The following is a 21451-nucleotide window of genomic DNA, read 5'->3' on the forward strand; positions in this document are numbered from 1 at the left end:
CTGGAGAATATAGAGGAGCAGCACATTCTATCTGTAATCTTAACTACCAAAATCCACGTTTTATTCCAATTGTTTTTCATAATCTTTCAGGTTATGATGCCCATCTATTTATAAAAGAATTTGGGAACGATAATGAACAAATAAAAATGCTCGCAAATAATGAGGAAAAATATATTTCTTTTTCAAAAATTATACCACGTGTAGTAACTAGGAATGGTAAAGACATAAAAATATCTACAGAATTAAGATTTATAGATTCATTCAAATTTTTACCCAGTTCTTTAGACAAGTTAACAAATAATTTAAGAAATGATTCGAAATTAAATTTAAAAAATAAATTTAAAGAACTTAGTAAATATTTTCCTGAAGAACATTTAGATTTAGTTACTAGAAAGTTAGCTTATCCCTATGAGTATATGGATTGTGAAGAAAAATTTAATGAAACATGTTTACCTCCTATTGAAAAATTTTATAGTTCTCTCATTGATAAAAATATAACTAAAGAGGAATATGAAAACTCACAGAAAATTTGGAAAGTGTTTAATATACAAAATATGCGTGAATTCACTAGTTTATATAATAAGATCGATGTTTTATTATTAACAGACATAATAGAAAATTTTAGAGATATTTCTTTAAAAAATTATAAATTAGATCCTATGTGGTATTTTACAACACCAGGATTTGCATGGGATTGTATGTTAAGAATGACAAACGTAAAATTAGATTTATTAACAGATATAGATCAAATATTGTTGTTTGAAAATGGAATCAGAGGTGGTTTATCTCAATGTAGTCAAAGATATTCAAAAGCAAATAATAAATATATGGGAGATAAATTTAAAAAAAAAGAGGAATCAATATTTTTAGAATACTTGGATGCAAATAATCTTTACGGTTGGGCAATGAGTAAATATTTACCTACTGGAGATTTCAAATGGGTTGATAATCTAAATGATTTTGATGTAATGAATATTTCTGACAAATCATCTAAAGGTTATATTTTAGAAGTCGATTTAACTTATCCTGAAGAACTTCATGATCTACATTCAGATTTCCCTTTAGCACCGGAAAGACATTTTGATGACAAACAACTCCCAAAATTATTAACAACTTTGTATGATAAGAAAAAATATATAATACATTATGAAACACTAAAATTATATATTAAATTAGGTTTAAAAATAGAGAAAATTCACAGAGTTTTAGAATTTAGTCAATCTCCTTGGTTAAAAGTTTATATTGATTTTAATACTAATCTTAGATCAGAAGCTAAGAATGATTTTGAAAAAGAATTTTTCAAATTAATGAATAATAGTGTTTATGGACGTACTATGATGAATGTTCGAAATCATGTTGATATAAGATTATGTTCTAATGCACTCCAAGTAGAAAAATTAATTGCAAAACCAAATTTTGATCGAAGAACAATTTTTACTGAAAATTTAGCTGCAGTACATATGAAAAGATGTGAAATAACTTTCAATCAACCAATATATGTAGGAATGTGTATTTTAGATTTATCTAAAATGTTAATGTATGATTTTTATTATAATATAATTAAACAAAAATATGGAAATAGAGTTAGATTGTTATATACAGATACAGATTCACTTATATTAGAAATAAAAACTAATGATTTTTATCAAGATATGAAAATTATGTTAGATCATTTTGACACTTCAGATTATCCAAAAGATAATATTTATGGTTTACCTTTAGTTAACAAAAAAGTCTTAGGCAAGTTTAAAGATGAATTAAATGGAAAAATTATGACTGAATTTATAGGTTTAAGATCCAAATTATATTCACATCGAATCTTAGATTCTGAAAAAGAAATTAAAAAAGCTAAAGGTGTTAAAAAAAATGTTGTGGAAAATAAAATATGTTTTAATGATTTTGAAAATTGTTTACTAACAAAAAAATCAAAATATGTTAAACAAAATTTATTTAGAACTAAGAAACATGATATTTTTACTGTAGAACAAAACAAAAAAGCTTTAAGTGTTTATGATGATAAAAGATTTATTTTAGAAAATGGTATTGATACATTAGCTTGGGGACATTATAAAACAAAAATAGACAGAAATGATTTTGTAGACCATCTCAATACACTAATTAGAAATCAAAATCAAAAAGATTAGAAAAATATATAATAATAACGTGTGCCCCATTTGGGTGAGTGTTAAATATATAAGTTTTTAATACATTTTTTCATTTAGATTTTAATTATTAATATCATAAGTTTTGTGAAAAATATTTTAATTATTATTGCATCTAGATTTTAATTATTAATATCATAAGTTTTGCGAAAAATATTTTAATTATTATTGCATTTCGATTTTTATTTTTAATAATTAAGTTTTGCGGAAAATATTTTAATTATTATTGCATTTCATAAGTTTTGCGAAAAATATTTTATTTATTATTGCATTTCAATTTTCTGATCTTTTTGCACATTGTTTTCTTTGTGATCTTTTATTGATATATATGAAGTGAGCCAGGACTGGTACATATATACTACTAAGGCATATTAAGGACTTTTATGAAATCGCACAAGGACACGAAAAAGAATGCATTACTGTATTATGTATTTATTCTGCAGATGGTACTGTTCCACCACCAATGGTAGTTTACCCATACAAGAGAATCCCCACTTCGTTAATGGCAACATTTCCTAATAATTGGATGATTGGAAGATCAGACTTAGGATGGATAGTCAGCAGTACTTTTTTTGAATTTATTTCAAATGGTTTCTTTACATGGTTAGTCAAGAATAAAGTAAAATTTCCTGTGATACTGTTTGTCGATGGCCACAAAAGTCATTTAAGCCTGGAATTGGCAGATTTTTGTGCTCAAAATCAGATTATTTTTTACTGCGTTCCTTCAAATAGTACATGTTGCCGCCGCAACATAACAGAAATAAGATATCGGCCACGGGGGAACAGCTGGTCACACACACACACACAATCACCGCTGTAATCATTGTTTTATTTTTGTATATATTATTCAAACGTGTCCAGTGAATTAATATGTAATTGTACCTACAGTATTATTATACATAATTATTTTTATTATCACCGCGTTATCGCACTTCGCCGAGCTGGCTCCGCGAATATTATTTAACACGGCCGCCGCGATTTTTGTCTCGTACCGAACGTTCTCGCAGCAGTATCCACGCATGCATTTTTGTACCGCAATATTATAATATTTTTTATACTAAAACGGTAAAGTATTGTTATTTACAGATTTTTGTTGCAGGCTCGAATAGCCAAGTATTTAATTATAATCTTATTATTGTGCGCCATAAGGGCCATTTATTATACATATTGTAATTCAATTTACTTTAAGTTCCGCGGCGCAAATTGCCATATTATTATAATATATTGAGTGTGCGCGAATCGCCGGCTATTTAATAGTAAATAGTATTGTATCGTGGGCGCGAATCGCCACGAATTATTATATAAAATTCTTGTTATATTATTATTATTATTATTATTATCATTACCCGGTGCGTATCGCCAGTGTTGTCTTTTTTTATACATTATTGTTATAGCAGAAGTATGAGACCAGCTGGCCAGTCTGCGCTCCACAAATTGTGAGTTATTCTTATTACTATTATTATTTTTACTATTACCCATTTCGTATTATAATTATTATTTGTTGTACCAGAAGGGCCGCATAGTATTATTAATTTATCATTATTCTGATTTGTCATAAGGACTACATATTATTGTAATATTATTTAACGAATTTATATACCTACAGCTCACATAGCTGCACATAATATTAAACCTTAACTCTGTTGAGCCAGAAGGGCTAATTTATATAATTTATTCTGTTTTGGGTGAGAATGGCCATAATAGCATACATGTATCTCGTTTAGCCATAAGGGCTGCGATTCATTATATTATATTTTTTTACACCATTATTGTGTTGCTGTGATTTATTGCCTTATTTATTATTTGTTATTTATTATTATTATTGTATTATACAGCAACTCATTTATACCAGCAACTGTGTTACCATTTTTCCTTATTATTAATTATTATAAACACACCCACATATATACACACTTAACACACAGATAATACACATAATTACACTACACGCATTACGTAGTTCGACAGTATTTGCCCGGCGATCCCGACCACTGCTGTTCGAACTATTACACCATTACACACCCAGCTAGTGCTCGCATATTTAAGACCTAGGTGTTAGTGGTGAGCGATTATAAGGTGTCCGGGGTGCGCGTATTATCGTCATAGGCTCCCGGCCCGTACATTTTGGTGACCTCGACGTGATTTATAATATTATTTTCTTAGATTACGGATATTGTTATATTAATTCATTTTAGAATTAATTATTTCTTATTATCTTCCGTCGTATTGATATTATTGCTTACATTTTCATTTTGTGATTAATATCTATCTACGTCAGTTGATAATAGTCTGATTGATAATTTAAAATCAAGCTAATATTGCCATTTTAATTATTGTTATTTAATTATAATATTTAATCAATTTGTATCGCAATTGAAATTTCAACTCTTGACAAATCAATTTTACCTCGTTGTATCGGTCACATTCGACCTTGATTTGTGATCCTTCATTTGTGCCAATATTTCTTGTAAGGACTAAACGATGTACAGCGAAGAGGAAATAAAATTGTTAGCAGAGCTAAGAAGGAAACGAGGTGTTGTCAAAGCAGCCCTCACACGTGCCCAAACCTTTGTTTCAAATTTCGTTATCGGTGAGCAAGCAGTCTCATTACTCGAGTTCAGGCAGGAGGAGCTGCCACAAATAAACAGGAAGTTTGATGATATTCAGTCTCAAATCGAATTGATTACTATTGAAGATACTGTAGAAGCTGAAACCGAGAGGAATAAGTTTGAAGAACTATATTTTATGATAAGATCACAGATGCAAGAAATTATCAAGGCAGATAAGGCATCAAACACTTCTGTTCACAATGCTTCGCACATTTTCAGCAGTTCAGGACATCGGAATCAGCTGCCACCAATACCACTGCCATCGTTCGATGGAAACATACAAGAATGGTCTTCATTCTTCGATATTTTCCGTGTTATAGTACATGAAGGAAATGAATATTCAGATGCTCAGAAGTTTTATTATTTGCGTTCGTGTTTACAAGGGCAAGCATTAGACTTGGTGCGTTCTATTCCTATCAACGACGGCAACTATTCGGTAGTTGTTGAAAGGCTTAAGCAACGATACGACAACCCTAGTCTTGTAATTCAGTCGCACATACGATCGCTTCTTGAATGTCCAAGAATTGAAGAACCATCAGCATCAGCGCTGCAAGAACTTTATTCGCATGTAAGCACTCATGTTGCCGCACTGAGCGCGCTTGACCAACCAATCGAACACTGGGATGCGTGGTTAATCACTATAGTTACAGGACGTCTTGACAGAAGCACCGGGCACGGATGGCAACTACATCTGAGAAACACTGATTTACCCAAGTACTCGGACCTCGAATCGTTTCTGGCTAGCCGGTGTGTGGCGTTAGAAGGTTCAGAGGCAGTAAGTTTAAATCAAGGGGGATCTAAGGTTATTCCAAATAATTCGGGCACAAGGTATTCAAAACAAAATCAATTGAAGGAAGCTCAACTCACCCGATCAGTGAGTAATAAGAAGTTCGGAGCCCACTCAAGAGGTGCTCTTGTAGCAGCATCCGAAGTAAAAGAAAAATGCGCATACTGCACAAGCATGCACAGGTTGTATACATGTAGCAGTTTTAAGAACCTTTCAGTCGGAGATCGAATTAATTTTGTACGTGAAACTAAGCTATGTTTCAACTGTCTTCATCCAGCACATGCAGCTGACAAATGCAGATCAAGATATAATTGTTTTGTCTGCAAGGGGAAGCACAATACTTTACTTCATTATGAAAGAAAAGGGGAATCTTCGAAATCTGTGAGTGACGAGGACACGCCTGAAGAAGGTGTAGCTTCGTCTTCGAACCAAACTGGCTCAAAAAAGGTATTACTAGTTCATCAAGGACATGGCCACGTATTCTTGTCAACAGCAGTAGTTCTAGTAAGGGACCATCAAGGCGTGCGTAGGAAATGCCATGCCATACTAGATAGTGGTTCGCAGGTTAACTTCATATCCAAGGGACTAGCAAAACAACTACAATTACCAGCTGCAAGGTCGTCGATTCCAGTTAGTGGCATAGGAGCAAACACACTCCAGTCTAGTACCTATGTTGATGTACATGTTGAATCCAGATTTGGTTCATCGAGTTTCAACTTATCTTGTCATACCTTACCTGTTATCATGTCACAACTACAACCTGTTCGTCCTCCAGTGGAAGGCTGGACAATTCCAAGTGAGCTATTACCACAGCTAGCTGACCCTCATTTCTGTGATTCCAAACAAATCGATTTATTGATTGGAGGTGGTGCATTCTTTGACATATTGCAGCCAAGTCGTATACAGCTGGATGTGAAGATGTTATATCTGCAGGACAGCAAGTTGGGTTGGATAGTCACAGGTGAGTTGAGCCACACATGTCTGCTAAGTGTTGGCAGGTCGTTGGAAAAGGAATCTAAGGCAATTCTCGGCCACGAGGATGTTTTGTACGACAAACAATCAAAGGCAAACCAGTGTTCTATCGAAGAAAACCATGCGCTCGAACATTTTCAGTCCACATTTAGACGAAATGAGGAAGGTCGTTTCGTGCTGCAATTACCCGTCAAAACAGACCTAACTAATTTAGGTCAGAGTGTCAACTCAGCTACATCTAGGTTTCTCAGTATGGAGAGAAAACTACAGCAAGATGCAGACTTGCGAATTGAGTACACGAAGTTCATGAAAGATTATCTGGAGATGGGCCATATGCAAGAAGTTGTGAAGGAATCGAATATTCCTAAGCGATCATGCTACTTACCACACCATGCAGTATTCAAGAGCTCAAGTTTAACAACTAAAATTCGAATCGTTTTTGACGCCTCAGCGAGAACTTCTTCAGGGTTGTCACTCAACGACGTATTGATGCGAGGCCCAAAGACGCAGGAGGACATATTCTCAATTCTTACGCGTTTTAGAAAATATCAATATGTGATTTCGTCTGACATTGAGAAGATGTTCCGACAAGTAGCTGTGGCAGAACAAGACTGGGATCTCCAACGGATTTTCTGGCGAAATAATCCTAGTGAAGCTTTGCGGACCTATCGATTGGTCACCGTAACTTATGGTACAAAACCAGCCTCGTTCATGACAACGCAGTGTTTGGTAACGTTGGCACAACAAGCGTACGAACATTTTCCCAGAGCTGCGGACGCGATAACGAAGGATTTTTATATGGATGATCTTATGACGGGAGGTGAAACCGAAGCTGAATGTATTCAATTGCACCAAGAGATAACGTCAATTCTAGCCTCAGCAAAATTACCTCTAAGAAAGTGGTGTTCGAATTCCTCTTACGTCTTGGGACATATTGGTAAAAATGTCAGGGACCCCTTATTCACCTTGGAATTAGGAGATGAAGAAATGGTCAAGTCTCTCGGCTTATGTTGGAACCCAGTACTTGATGAGTTCAGGTTCAATGTCATACCAACTCCAGCACGATCAAAATTGACCAAAAGAACACTGCTATCCGATTTGAACAAGGTGTTTGACCCCATAGGTTTTATAGCCCCAATACTCGTAAAGGGAAAGATATTTTTACAGCAGGTATGGGCTTTGAAAATTGATTGGGATAGTCCCTTGTCTTCAGACATTCATGATCGGTGGATGTCATTCCATAAGGATTTAGAGAAACTGCAAAATATATCCATCCCAAGAAAGGTTCTACCAAAATCAAATGAATTCCAAATACACGGATTCTGTGATGCGTCGCAAGAAGCCTATGGGGCTTGCATATATGTACGATCGCACTGTTCTGAAAATACGTGGCAGGTTCGACTGCTGTGTGCTAGGAGTCGTGTAGCGCCAATAAAGGGTTCAACAATTCCTCGTCTTGAACTGAATGGTGCCTTGGTATTAGCACAATTACTCCAAAAGCTAACGGATGCTTGGGAAATTGATCGTCATAAGTGTCATTTGTGGACAGATTCCACTGTAGTTCTTAGTTGGTTAAATGCACAATCCAATCGATTAAAGGTGTACGTCAGCAATCGCGTTAATCAGATCTTAGAGCTTACAAATGCATCGCAATGGAATTATGTAAGAACAGATAAGAACCCTGCTGATATGATATCTCGAGGTACTAATGTAACGGAGATAAGTGCTTCTAAACTTTGGTGGAATGGACCTGATTGGTTAGGCATATCAGACGAGTTGTGGGAAAAGGTCCCAAGAAATATATTGAAGGAAGAAGAAATACCTGAGCAACGCACAATACAATTTGCATTAGTTGGAGTTCAATCTAATCAAGAGTTGGTCCAACATTACTCCTCCTGGTCACGACTGAAGAGAGCAACAGCTTGGTTAAAAAGATTTGTAGAATATTTGAGAACAAGAGGGGTACCAAGTGAAGTTTATTTGTCTGTAAGAGAACTGCAAGCGGCCGAAGTATGTATACTGAAACAAGTCCAAGCCGAATGTTTCCTTGATGAGTTACGATCTCTGGAATCTCAAGGGGAGTTGAACCTAAAAAGTAAACTGAAGTCCCTACGTCCATTTATAAAGGAAGGACTAATCTTGGTTGGTGGACGTTTGAACAATTCTGGGTTGTCAATGTTACAAAGGCACCCGATCGTGTTGCCCGCAAATCATAAGGTGACTCGGTTAATATTTGAACAAATACATTTAGAGCAATTACATTGTGGGCCTCAAGCTTTGCTTGCTGAGGTGAGACGAAGGTACTGGCCGTTAAGAAGTCGAGTGATGGCTCGTTCCGTGGTATCACGTTGCGTGAAATGCACCCGAGCAAAACCAACATTTAATGCTCCCTTGATGGCTCCATTACCCAAGGAAAGGGTCCAAGTCGCACGACCGTTCGCTGTTACTGGGGTCGATTTTGCTGGACCAATCATCATAAGAAGCGGTATAAGGCGAGTGATAGGCGTGAAGGCCTGGATAGCCGTTTTCGTATGTTTTACCACAAGAGCAGTTCATTTGGAGATGGTGGAAGATCTATCGAGCCAAGCCTTCCTGGCATCGTTGCGTCGATTCACGGCGCGTAGAGGCTTATGTTCAACAATATTTAGCGATAACGGTACAAATTTCGTTGGAGCAAGAAGAGAGCTGTACATGCATGTAATGGCTGCTCATCCACAGATAGCCCAGAGAGGTATTGAATGGAGATTTAACCCACCATCAGCACCACATTTCGGTGGCCTATGGGAGAGTGCGGTTAAAAGTGCAAAACACCATTTAACCCGTATGATGAGTGATGCCAAGCTAACTATTGGTGAATTATCAACACTATTGTGCCAGATAGAAGCTTGCCTTAACTCACGACCGCTGACCCCAATGAGCAGCGACCCATCTGACTTAGAGGTACTAACCCCAGCTCATTTCCTTGTAGGCAGTCCTATCTCGTTACCTCCTGAGGTCGACCTGAGACAGGAACCATTGAATAGTCTTAAAAGATGGAAGTATGTACAGGCGTTAATGCAACATTTTTGGCGAAGATGGTCTAGCGAATATTTACCTCAGTTACAAATTAGAGGAAAATGGAGTAGTAATAAAACTCCATTAAAAATTGGTGATATTGCTATTATAAGGGATGAAAACACACCACCCACAAAATGGAAACTGGGAAGAGTAGTTAACGTGCATCCTGGTAATGACGGGATCATAAGAGTAGTAACAATGCGCCTCGGATCCGGGGCAGAATTGAAGCGTCCGACAGTCAAACTATGCCGACTACCAACAGACAAGGACATAAATATAGATGCAGACGAAGAGGTAGTTGAAAAACAAATTTTCAACGCGGGGGAGAATGTTGCCGCCGCAACATAACAGAAATAAGATATCGGCCACGGGGGAACAGCTGGTCACACACACACACACAATCACCGCTGTAATCATTGTTTTATTTTTGTATATATTATTCAAACGTGTCCAGTGAATTAATATGTAATTGTACCTACAGTATTATTATACATAATTATTTTTATTATCACCGCGTTATCGCACTTCGCCGAGCTGGCTCCGCGAATATTATTTAACACGGCCGCCGCGATTTTTGTCTCGTACCGAACGTTCTCGCAGCAGTATCCACGCATGCATTTTTGTACCGCAATATTATAATATTTTTTATACTAAAACGGTAAAGTATTGTTATTTACAGATTTTTGTTGCAGGCTCGAATAGCCAAGTATTTAATTATAATCTTATTATTGTGCGCCATAAGGGCCATTTATTATACATATTGTAATTCAATTTACTTTAAGTTCCGCGGCGCAAATTGCCATATTATTATAATATATTGAGTGTGCGCGAATCGCCGGCTATTTAATAGTAAATAGTATTGTATCGTGGGCGCGAATCGCCACGAATTATTATATAAAATTCTTGTTATATTATTATTATTATTATTATTATCATTACCCGGTGCGTATCGCCAGTGTTGTCTTTTTTTATACATTATTGTTATAGCAGAAGTATGAGACCAGCTGGCCAGTCTGCGCTCCACAAATTGTGAGTTATTCTTATTACTATTATTATTTTTACTATTACCCATTTCGTATTATAATTATTATTTGTTGTACCAGAAGGGCCGCATAGTATTATTAATTTATCATTATTCTGATTTGTCATAAGGACTACATATTATTGTAATATTATTTAACGAATTTATATACCTACAGCTCACATAGCTGCACATAATATTAAACCTTAACTCTGTTGAGCCAGAAGGGCTAATTTATATAATTTATTCTGTTTTGGGTGAGAATGGCCATAATAGCATACATGTATCTCGTTTAGCCATAAGGGCTGCGATTCATTATATTATATTTTTTTACACCATTATTGTGTTGCTGTGATTTATTGCCTTATTTATTATTTGTTATTTATTATTATTATTGTATTATACAGCAACTCATTTATACCAGCAACTGTGTTACCATTTTTCCTTATTATTAATTATTATAAACACACCCACATATATACACACTTAACACACAGATAATACACATAATTACACTACACGCATTACGTAGTTCGACAGTATTTGCCCGGCGATCCCGACCACTGCTGTTCGAACTATTACACCATTACACACCCAGCTAGTGCTCGCATATTTAAGACCTAGGTGTTAGTGGTGAGCGATTATAAGGTGTCCGGGGTGCGCGTATTATCGTCATAGGCTCCCGGCCCGTACAGTACACATATAATGCAACCATGTGACGTAGCCATTTTTAAGCCTCTAAAGTCAAGCTGGAGAAATGTAGTTGCAAAAAATAAAAGGTCTGGCAATACAATAACTAAGAATAATTTTGTAAGCCATTTTCAAGAAGCGTTTGACTCTGTTCAAACAAGTTCAATTGTGAATGGTTTTAGAAAGTGTGGATTATATCCATTTGATCCTAATGCTGTGTATTTTTCTAAATGCATTTCATACCGAAGGAATAAACAAATAATGATTAAATAATGATCCAAGCTTACAAATTACTATTCAACCTACTTCAGAAGAATATAAAGCTGCACTGAAAGTCTTAGAAAATTATATTGGGAGAGAAAATACTAATGTATTTGAAAAAAAAATTGCAAGACCCTCTTCTTGAAGTTGAAAAATCACATTCCTTGTTTGATTTTTGGGTTGAAAATAAAAAAAATACTGAAAATCTTAATATTGAAGATATGCCTGTAGAAATTGCATATGATAATAGTGATAATCAGTTGTACGAATGTGATTTTGATTTTTTGGAGAATCATAACAATATTATCTAGGGTAACTATACCTCTATCAATAAAATAACTTTTTTTTAATATTCTAAAGACTATTTATTAATTTATACATTTTTGTTTTAGAATCTGAAACACCTAGTGCTGGAAGTACATACACTGAAAATAATAATAACTTAACAACTGAAGATGTGGAAATTAATTTAGATAAAGTTTTTAAAGAAAATGAAACTGCTCTTATCATATTTGAAACTGTAAACGAAACTGATATTAGGTTTGAAACTTTTAATAAGACTGAATGTACAATAGATACAACTGTAAATGAGATAGGAAATATGTATGAAGCTGTGAATGAGACTGATATTATGTTTGAAACTGTTAATGATACTGAATGTACAGTAGATAACAATGTAACTAGTAAAACTGTATATAAGACTGGTAGTATAATATTGGAAACTGTTAATGAGACTGAAAATAATATGAACGAAACTGAATTATGTGATATACAAACTAAAAATAAAATAGATTGTAATGTTAAAGAAACTGATAGTATAATAAGTGAGGGAGTTATGGAAATTAATATAGTTGATAAGTGTATAAGTGAAACCAGTAAAAAAGCATCAAGTGTAAACAAATCTAATTTGAGCCCTACAACAATCGAAGAGTCATGGAGCAAACATTTGTTTTGGCCAAAACCTGACACAAAAAAGAAAATAAACAGAAGTCAAGTAAAATTACCATTTGCTGTTACAGCAGTGAAGTGGAGGGAATATTATGCAAATAAAGAACAGGAAAAACTTAGAAAAGAAGAAGAACTTACACAAAAACGAAAACGTAGAGAGGAAATAAAATAAGAAAAATGTCTTAAAGTTGCCAAAAAACAACAAAAACGCAAAAACAGGAACAAAGAAAATCAAAATGAACAAAAAAATTTAAACCAGTATTGAGTAAAACTATAGAGTCTGAAGATGATGCCACATGTATATACTGTTTAGAACCTTACACTTCGTCAAAAAGTGGTGAACCATGGATCAAATGTTGTGGATGTGCTGAATGAACTCTGCGCTGATTCTGAAAAGACAGCTGCTTACATTTGTGATTTCTGCCGTTAAGTTTTTTTATTTTACTTACAAGTTGCAATTGTTAATTTTTAAACACTATATACAACTACTGTTATATAATATAATTTTAACATTGTTACTTTCCTAAAAAGATATTTATTTTAATGGTTATGAAGTTGGTTTTTACTAATATATTTACTTAAGTTATAAGTTATGTTTGTTTAAAATTTTTATTCTAATCCTGTTACTAAGTTTGTAATTAGGTATATATGTATATATTTAAGTTATGTGTTATTTTTTAATAAAGGAACTACATTTTATTCATGAATTATATTAAATACAAATTGTTTTATCAAATATTTGTAGGTGTTCATACACTGGGTTTGAAGTGTTCATAGACTAGCCTGGTGTGTTCAATCACTAGGATTTGACTTATTTAAAAACAAAAACTAATATGCTTAATAGTCAATTAGTTTTATATGGTTTTATCAATTTAGTTTGATAATAAACAGTTATACCAATCTTAAAATCTAAAATGTGTAAATTTGATACTGAAAACCAATTTATGAATACATTTTGATTACAAACAAATCCTTAACTGTTCAATCACTGGTTTGTTCGCCCTACGATCGTATATAAGTTTTTTTGTTATTTCACACGCTTGGTTTGTATATTATATATAATATTTATATTTACAATATATCACTTTCAGCCACTGTAAAATTTAAGTATTTTATTTTGCAATTTTCTTATATAATTTAAGAATTTTATATAATCCTATTTTTAGATGTCTAATAGTTCATCACCAATTACACCCAGTTATGGTGGCGATGAATATAATAGAATTCTGGCCGGAATACCTTTGGAAGAAGATTCTAGCTCAGATTTTTTTTCTCCTGTGAGACCGAGGAGAAATGCCGCCTTGGTATGTATATATATGATTTAGGTATATTATATTTAAATTATTTATAAAATTTGTTTAATCTGGTTTTTAGGTGGTTCTTAGTCCAGTTACACGTCCAGGTTTGGGGGTGATGTTGAATTTCCAGTAGATTTAAGTCCGTGTGGTCAACGGTTTGACTTCGAACAATGGAGCCCCCCTGCGATAATGAATCCTCCATTTAGATATGCCACAATGGTTAGTTTTAAATAAATTATAATTATTATTATTATTACATAGATTAAATATAAAATTAATTTTATATTATTTAGACTCCATCTGAAGATAGTGGGTATTTGACTCACTGGGAGTCACAGATGGTTGATTGGCACCGTGTTTCGCCAGTTCAGCATGTTTTTCATGCCTCCCCTGTTATACCCTCCCCCTATACACCAACTTTACCACCGCGACATTTATCTCCACGTCAACTGTTTCCGCACCGACCACCCCAAGACCTGCCTCACTGATGGTCAGAAATGACCTGTACGCCGTTTCAGAATCTCAGTCTACTTTTTCGCCTAGCATTCTGCAACTGGTACAGCACCGACCGACTTCGGAACATAACATTTTAATTGTGGGTGAAATTCTGAATACGATGGAGTGTTCCGGATATGAACAATCAGATGCAATGGAGTGGGGTGATGACGGTTATGATGAAGAGTTGAACGTGCATATGGACACATACGAAGGGTGGGGTAGCGATTATGGAGAAACTAATGAATTAATGCTAAATAATATGTGAATATTATCATTATTATTATTAATATACTTTTTATTTTTACATTCTCATATATTTTTATTCTTTATTAATATTAATTATGATGTCGTTAGCTTGTAGTATTTACAGACAAAATATATGGTCGCATTTCTTGGTATGTTAGTAACTATTTTTTTAAGGCTCCATATAACGAACGAGTAATACACATGAAGGGTGTAATAATTTGAGATCTATTGTAAGCGGTATGATTTGGGTCTAAAATATCATTTATTGTATTTAAATCTAATACACACACACACACACACACACACACACACACACACACACACACACACACACATATACAATCTTAAGTGGTATACCAACTATTTTCATCCAATACTAAGAAAATATTACATGAACGTTATCAAACATAAAATGTTACCACCTCCACAAAAATGCTTGGGATCAACGGGCTCTGGCTATCTTACCCCGTCAAGTGACTATGTTCGGTCAGTGTGTTCCCAGTCTTTTGCCCGGTATACACGCACATTTCACGATCGACATACCTCTTTACTCTTAGTCTTTAAATCCGTGATTTTTTCAAAGTGTTTTACATTTTCATTTTACAAAGTATATTCACTGTTCTTTTAAAAATATAATGTTTAATTGTGGTAAGTGTCCTGCATCTTCTGGTCGTAAGTGTAATTTGACTAGGCATGAGAAAAGGCATGATGCAGTTCGACTATCATGCTCATTGTATAACGACATTTAATAACGAGTCTAACTTGTCACGCCATACGAAAAACATCCATGGTATATTCAGAACATTACAGATATTATACATTTTTTTGAAGTTAATTTATTATTATTATTTTTTTTAAATTAATTAATTAATTAATTATTTATTTATTTTAGGTATTGCTCGCGTCCCTGCAGTTCGGAGTAATAGAGTAGTACTCAATCCACAAGTCATTGTGTCCAACAATGAAGACACATCGATTCACCCTAGAGCCGTCAAACGTGGATATACCGAAGTTTCGCCACAAATATTTGTACCTGACAGTCAAGCTGGTCCATCCAACAGCCGGCAAGTCGTGCCTGCCCCCATACGAGTAAATGATCAGTGGTATGATGATGATAATAATGAACTATGTTTAGTTAAATAGTATAATTGCCACATCTGTTCCTTCAGAGCGACTTTTTTCCAAAACTGGTCATACTCTATCACAAACTCGAAACAGATTAACAAGTAAGGGGCTGTCGAAAATTGTTTTTATGGGTTCATTAAGTGAACAAGACTGGTTTGAAATTTCAACACCCCTATAAATCGTAGTTGGTTAGATTAAAAAAAAGTTTTTAATTATATACTTATTTGTTTTTATGAGCTCAATAGCTCGTACATATAATAAGTTACTACTGTTGACTGTTGAGTGATCAAAAGTTTATTTTATTTTTATTCTTGTTTTTCTATTTTGTTACTTTGTTAAAGAGAGATTATTAAAGTATATTATAATACATTTCCTACTAATCTTACTGTTATTCATGTTGTTTAAAATACATTCAATATATTTGTTGTTTTTATAATTTTTATAGGTATCTAATTTGGGTTACATAAATTATTTTAATACCTTCCTGGTATTAAAATATTTTAATGTTCTCTTTTCATGGACCACTACATATAAACAACTTCTTTTATTGGTCTTTGATTATGAAAACTGGTTACTAGTAAGTAGTAACTGGTACAATGTTGATAGTCAATCTTATAATTGTTTTTAAGATAATGATAATAAATGGAATTTATCAGATTACCTATGTTGATGGTTTTTTTTTCATTACTATCATTACGTCCTTCGATAATGACTAGGTTAATCTTATGTAAATTGGGTTCACCTTTAGTTTATCCACTCTATACCACGGAAAACATCTAATTTGATATATAACACGGTTTTTTTTTATCGATATATGAATTTATATCGATTTTTATCGATATTAAAATAACGATATTTATCGTGATCGATGATTTTGGGTTTATATATCGATATTTTAAATATCGCACCTTTGGTCGATATTGACATCCCTACCCCTATTATGATGATAACAACGATGGTGAAAATGTTGACGGTAATAATGACGGTGAAAATTTTGACGATAATAAATTGCGAAATTGAGTACGATAATAATGAAGGTGACATTAATATAGATAATCCACAAATTTTAAATTCAACCCTGAAACTGGGTCATATTTACCGTTGCCAGCTATAATTGAAAATAAAAATGGAACAATTAACCCCCAAAATAATGACCACAAATGCTTAAAGTGGTGCGTTTTAGCTAAACACGTAACGGGTAGAAATAAGTAATACATAAGTAATAATTATTACCAACATGAAAATAAATATGACTTCGCCGGTCTCTCGTTCCCTACACCCTTGTGCGATGTTATGATATTCGAGCGTAACAATCAGAACGTGTCAATAAATGTTTATGGAATTGAAAAAAAATTCGATCCCTCATTAAAGTCTGTGTCACATTTAGTTTTTCCATTAAAAGTCGTAGAAGAGAAGAAAGCTGATCATTTAGTAAACGATGTTTCACGTCATTTGACGATAGGTCATTGAAGCATAAATCGAGTGGACAGGCAGCGCTGAATGCACATAAACTCATCTTTGGATCACATAAGGCTGTATTCCCCATATTACCGGTGGCGGGTGAGTGTACGGAATTTAAAACGTGGGGGAATACACATAGGCATAATTTTGTGATTTATGCTGACTTTGAGGCACTCCTTGTGAAGACCGATGAGGCGAAAGGTAGAAATACCACGATAATACAAAAGCATGTCCCTTTGAGTTATGGATTTATAACAGAATTTATGAGGTAGACATATCATATCCAGAACAACTATGGTGATTGTGCACCATAATGACCTACCATTCCTACCACAAAATTCCATACCTAAAGGCTCAAAAGTTCAAAAACTGATGGTGACATTTGAGACGAAAAAAAATTATATTATTCACTATAGGAATCTACAACAGGCCATTAAAAACGGTCTTATAGTTGAAAAAGTATATACATAATTTGTTTTATTATTATTCAAGTTTCAATAAAAAATTTTTTTGTTTAGGTTTAATTTAATTTATACAATTTAAGCAATCGTCCTGGCTCGCAGAATATATTACGATGAATACTGAGACGAGAAAGAACGCAACGAACGACTTCGAGATATTGGTTTTTACACTCATGAATAGGGAGGGCTGGAATTATATTCTTTTAAAATAGCCAAAATAAGATGCTAATATTCTCTAAAAAAGTTGAAAATATTCTTCCAATATTCTTTAAAAATCATAATAAAATATGCGAAAAATATGCTTTTTTATGAATATATTCTCTTGAAATAAAAATATTCATTTATATGCAAAATAATACAAAAAAAACTGATAAAAAGTAATATGCAACTACAGTGGTCGCCGCTTATAATGATCACATCCGTCCGAGAGTATTTTGATCACTATAACCGTAAATCACTATAATCGGCGACTCAAAAAATATCGAAAAAAATAACAAAATTTTTTTTAAATACATATTTTATTTTGTACAAAACATTAAAAATACTGTGCAAAATATCAAAATACAGTAGTACATATTAATTAAATTTAAATTTAAAAATTAATATAATAAAATAATATACATTCATACATACGAAATTTAAAACTTAGTTTCTTTTAAAAAAGTCGGTTAGGTTGCCCCTCATACTTCACTCCTGGTTACTGGTACTCGGTCCTCTGCATATTCAACTTCGTCTTCATCATGCACTTCAACATCATTTCCCTGTTCCTTATGTGAAACTATTGCAGCAGCTATTTCGTCATCATTCATCACTTGAAAAACTGGTAAGTCCTTATCTACATCCAGCCACTCATTGAAGGTTTCTTTGTCTATCTGGAGTCATGAAATATCTACTGGTACATCGGGTAAATCGAGTTCAAGGGCTTCATTCGTGGTTATGGGAACCATACCAGACTTTTCAAAGCAATTCACTATACATGAAGTTGTAACTTTCATCCAAGCATTGTGTGACATGTGAATTGCCTGTAGCACTGTCATGTTCTTAGCTATGTCGTTACCATTCCCTTGTCCGTCATCGATTGCGTCAATAATTTGCCTACTCATATCGGACCTGTAAAAAGTCTTTAAAGCTTTGATGATACCCTGATCAAGGGGCTGAATTAAAGATGTTGTATTGGGAGGAAGAAATACCACTTCAATGTTCTTTAAAGAAAAGTTGGGATGCGCTGTACAATTGTCCAAAATTAGAGCAATTTTGTGATCAAGTGTTGAATCCCATTTTCTCAAATAACTTTCAAAAATAAAAGAGGTCATCCAAGCATTTGTATTGCTGAAGTAGTCAACAGGTAAGTTCTTGACACCTTTAAAACATCTTGGTTGCTTACTTTTACCAATGACTATTGGTTTTTTTTTACAGTACCCGTCATATTACACATCAAGGCCACAGTGATCCTCGCTTTATTCTTTATCCCTGCAGAAGCCGGTGCATTTTTTAAAATCATGCAATAGTCAGGTGTTGCTCTATAGTACAGCCCTGTTGTAACCACATGAAAAGAGCTTCATCGGTTGCCTTACTTTTGCTCTCACGCTTACGTTTTCTATTTTGAGATTCAGTGCAGTCACTTATTTCGTTACGGGATTTCAGTAACTTATTTAATGTTGACGGAGGAATGCCCAATTGTTGTGCTGCTAATCTCTGATTCGTCTTCTCGGGAAGCTTGTCATAATCGGCTAGGATACTTTTTTTTCACTTATTGAAAGCGCACTTCTACTAGCCATAATACACTATACAAACAATACACTACACGCTAAACATACAGTGCACCGAAGAACGCGACGGACGAAAACAAACTGCGTATAAGTCTATAGTTTGCCAGTATATTTTTCTAAAAATGCCCGAAATTTGTGGATTTTGCAATTTATACCACGGAATATTTGCGACAACAAGACTCAAACATAAATCTTCATAAAATTCATTTACATTTTTTTTAGAAGTCGATTCTGATAAAAACATTTATTTTGAAGTGTTTAACTTACGCTTTTGAGCTTCTTGGTGTGAAAATGTATCTACATGTTGTGATAACTGAGACTTTTTAATGCACGGTACATTTTTATTACACACTTGACAAAAAAGATTTGTGCCATCAGTTGTAAAATTTATATTGTTTTTATTTAATGGTTGAATCCACTGCGAAATTAAATCTTTTAATTTAGTTGATGGTGTTTTCGGCATTATAAACAAGTAAAAACCAATGACTACATGTCAACACTACACGTCACGCGACACTGCAGTGTTGTACCGTACATGTAGTAATAATCGAACGCCTGGAGCTATTTTTGAAGTGTAGTAATAATTCCATTTCTTGTCGGGGATCGTTATCTTAGATAAGTCACTTATCTACTACAGAATATTACAGTACATTAATAATTAAGGCATGATCGTCATAGGCGTAACTAGACCTTAAAGATAGGGGGGCTCCAGCCCTAACATATTTAATATAAAAAATAAAACGTGGGGGGCTCTGCCCCCCACACCCCCTATACACATTCCTCAAATAACATTCATTATTAAATTAAAATATTATTTGATTATTATTTGTTAAACATTTTGTAGTGTGTATGGCATGTATAAAACAAATAATAAAAAAATGGTATTGAGGTAGGTAAACATTAAAATAACAACATATTAGTAAGTATTATTTTAGATACAAGATAATTCTTAAAACGTAAGTGAACTTTAAAGACATTTTAAAGAGAACTATTTCAGCTTAAGCCTCCGCTCAGTATTGGCAAATTTATTTAAAATGTCTTCTTTGTTTAGAACGTTTGACAAATCTCTCCCAATTGCTATGATAGATAACTTTGAAAATCGATTTGGTAGCATGGTTGACCTTATGTAAGTGTTTATTCGACGCATTGCTGAGAACGTTCTTTCACAAGATGCAGAACTTGTTGGAATTGAAAGCGCTAAATGTATCATTTTGTATAAATTTGGGAAAACAGATTTTTCCACGATACCCTTTAACTGCTTTAAATGTTCCAGATGATTGTTAATGATCTTTTCCAATTGAGTATCATAACAATTTTTTGCAACCAAAATTTCGGATTTTAAGTCAGTTTCATTAATATTTAAAGACTTTATTAAATTTATTTTTGAGACAGTGCTTTCCAAAATGTCGAACATGAAACGGTGGGCGAAAAGAATGCAATTATTTTTAGGCGAAAAGAGGAAACTATTTTATCATACTTGAGGACGTGGGCGAAAAGAGGAAGGTCATTTTTGGGCGAAAGGAGTTACGCCCATATGGGTATGGGTATGTTTATTATATTTATAATAATAAGGCAAAAAATGCTGTGATGTTACAGAACCCCCCAACAAATTGTTGAAGGTGTTCTGCAAGGATACCTGAGAACTATTTGTTGTAACGGAAGAGCGCAGAATTTTTTGGGGAAGACCATAGACTAGCAATTCGAGGGAACATAATATTTTAATTAGGAACATCATAATAATAATATCAATTACATAATAAAGTTGGGTTAGGGAGAATAAGTTCATGATTTATAATATTTCTTGTTACATATTTAAAACTATTTTTCTGGATCGAAAAAAAGTATTTTTTTAATGAATAAAAAAATACAAATTAAAGTATTCAGAATACATTTATTCGAATATGTATTCCGAATACAAAATAAAAGTATTCTTTTCAAGACTGCAAGACACCTACAAATTAGTAACTCCAAATAATACACTATAATGATGACAAGGAAATGAAAACACACTGAATACATTTTTTTTTTTATATTTTAGTTGACAATACATAATATATTACATGTGGTTGTGGTGGTACTGCTGCTG

General features: G+C 33.7%; 2 protein-coding genes across 2 annotated transcripts in view; both read left to right on the forward strand.

Annotated features, from left to right (window-relative positions):
- Positions 1-3271, forward strand: part of LOC132947287 (uncharacterized) — a 28173-nt gene extending 24902 nt beyond the window's left edge. Inside the window, exons 4-5 of the mRNA XM_061017549.1 lie at positions 2606-2893; positions 3249-3271. Coding sequence (XP_060873532.1) covers positions 2606-2893; positions 3249-3271 — 311 coding nt within the window. The remainder of the gene's footprint in view (positions 1-2605; positions 2894-3248) is intronic.
- Positions 3272-4643: 1372 nt separating this feature from the next.
- Positions 4644-9935, forward strand: LOC132947297 (uncharacterized). The gene has a single exon (XM_061017554.1). The coding sequence runs from the start codon at positions 4644-4646 to the stop codon at positions 9933-9935; it is 5292 nt and encodes a 1763-aa protein (XP_060873537.1).
- The last annotated feature ends 11516 nt before the right edge of the window (positions 9936-21451 follow it).

This window comes from Metopolophium dirhodum, chromosome 1, assembly GCF_019925205.1.
Source record: "Metopolophium dirhodum isolate CAU chromosome 1, ASM1992520v1, whole genome shotgun sequence".
Lineage (NCBI taxonomy): Eukaryota > Metazoa > Arthropoda > Insecta > Hemiptera > Aphididae > Metopolophium > Metopolophium dirhodum.

Bases quoted from the DNA above. Each gene is read 5' to 3' on its own strand.
- LOC132947297 (XM_061017554.1), top strand. From the start codon at position 4,644: ATGTACAGCGAAGAGGAAATAAAATTGTTAGCAGAGCTAAGAAGGAAA.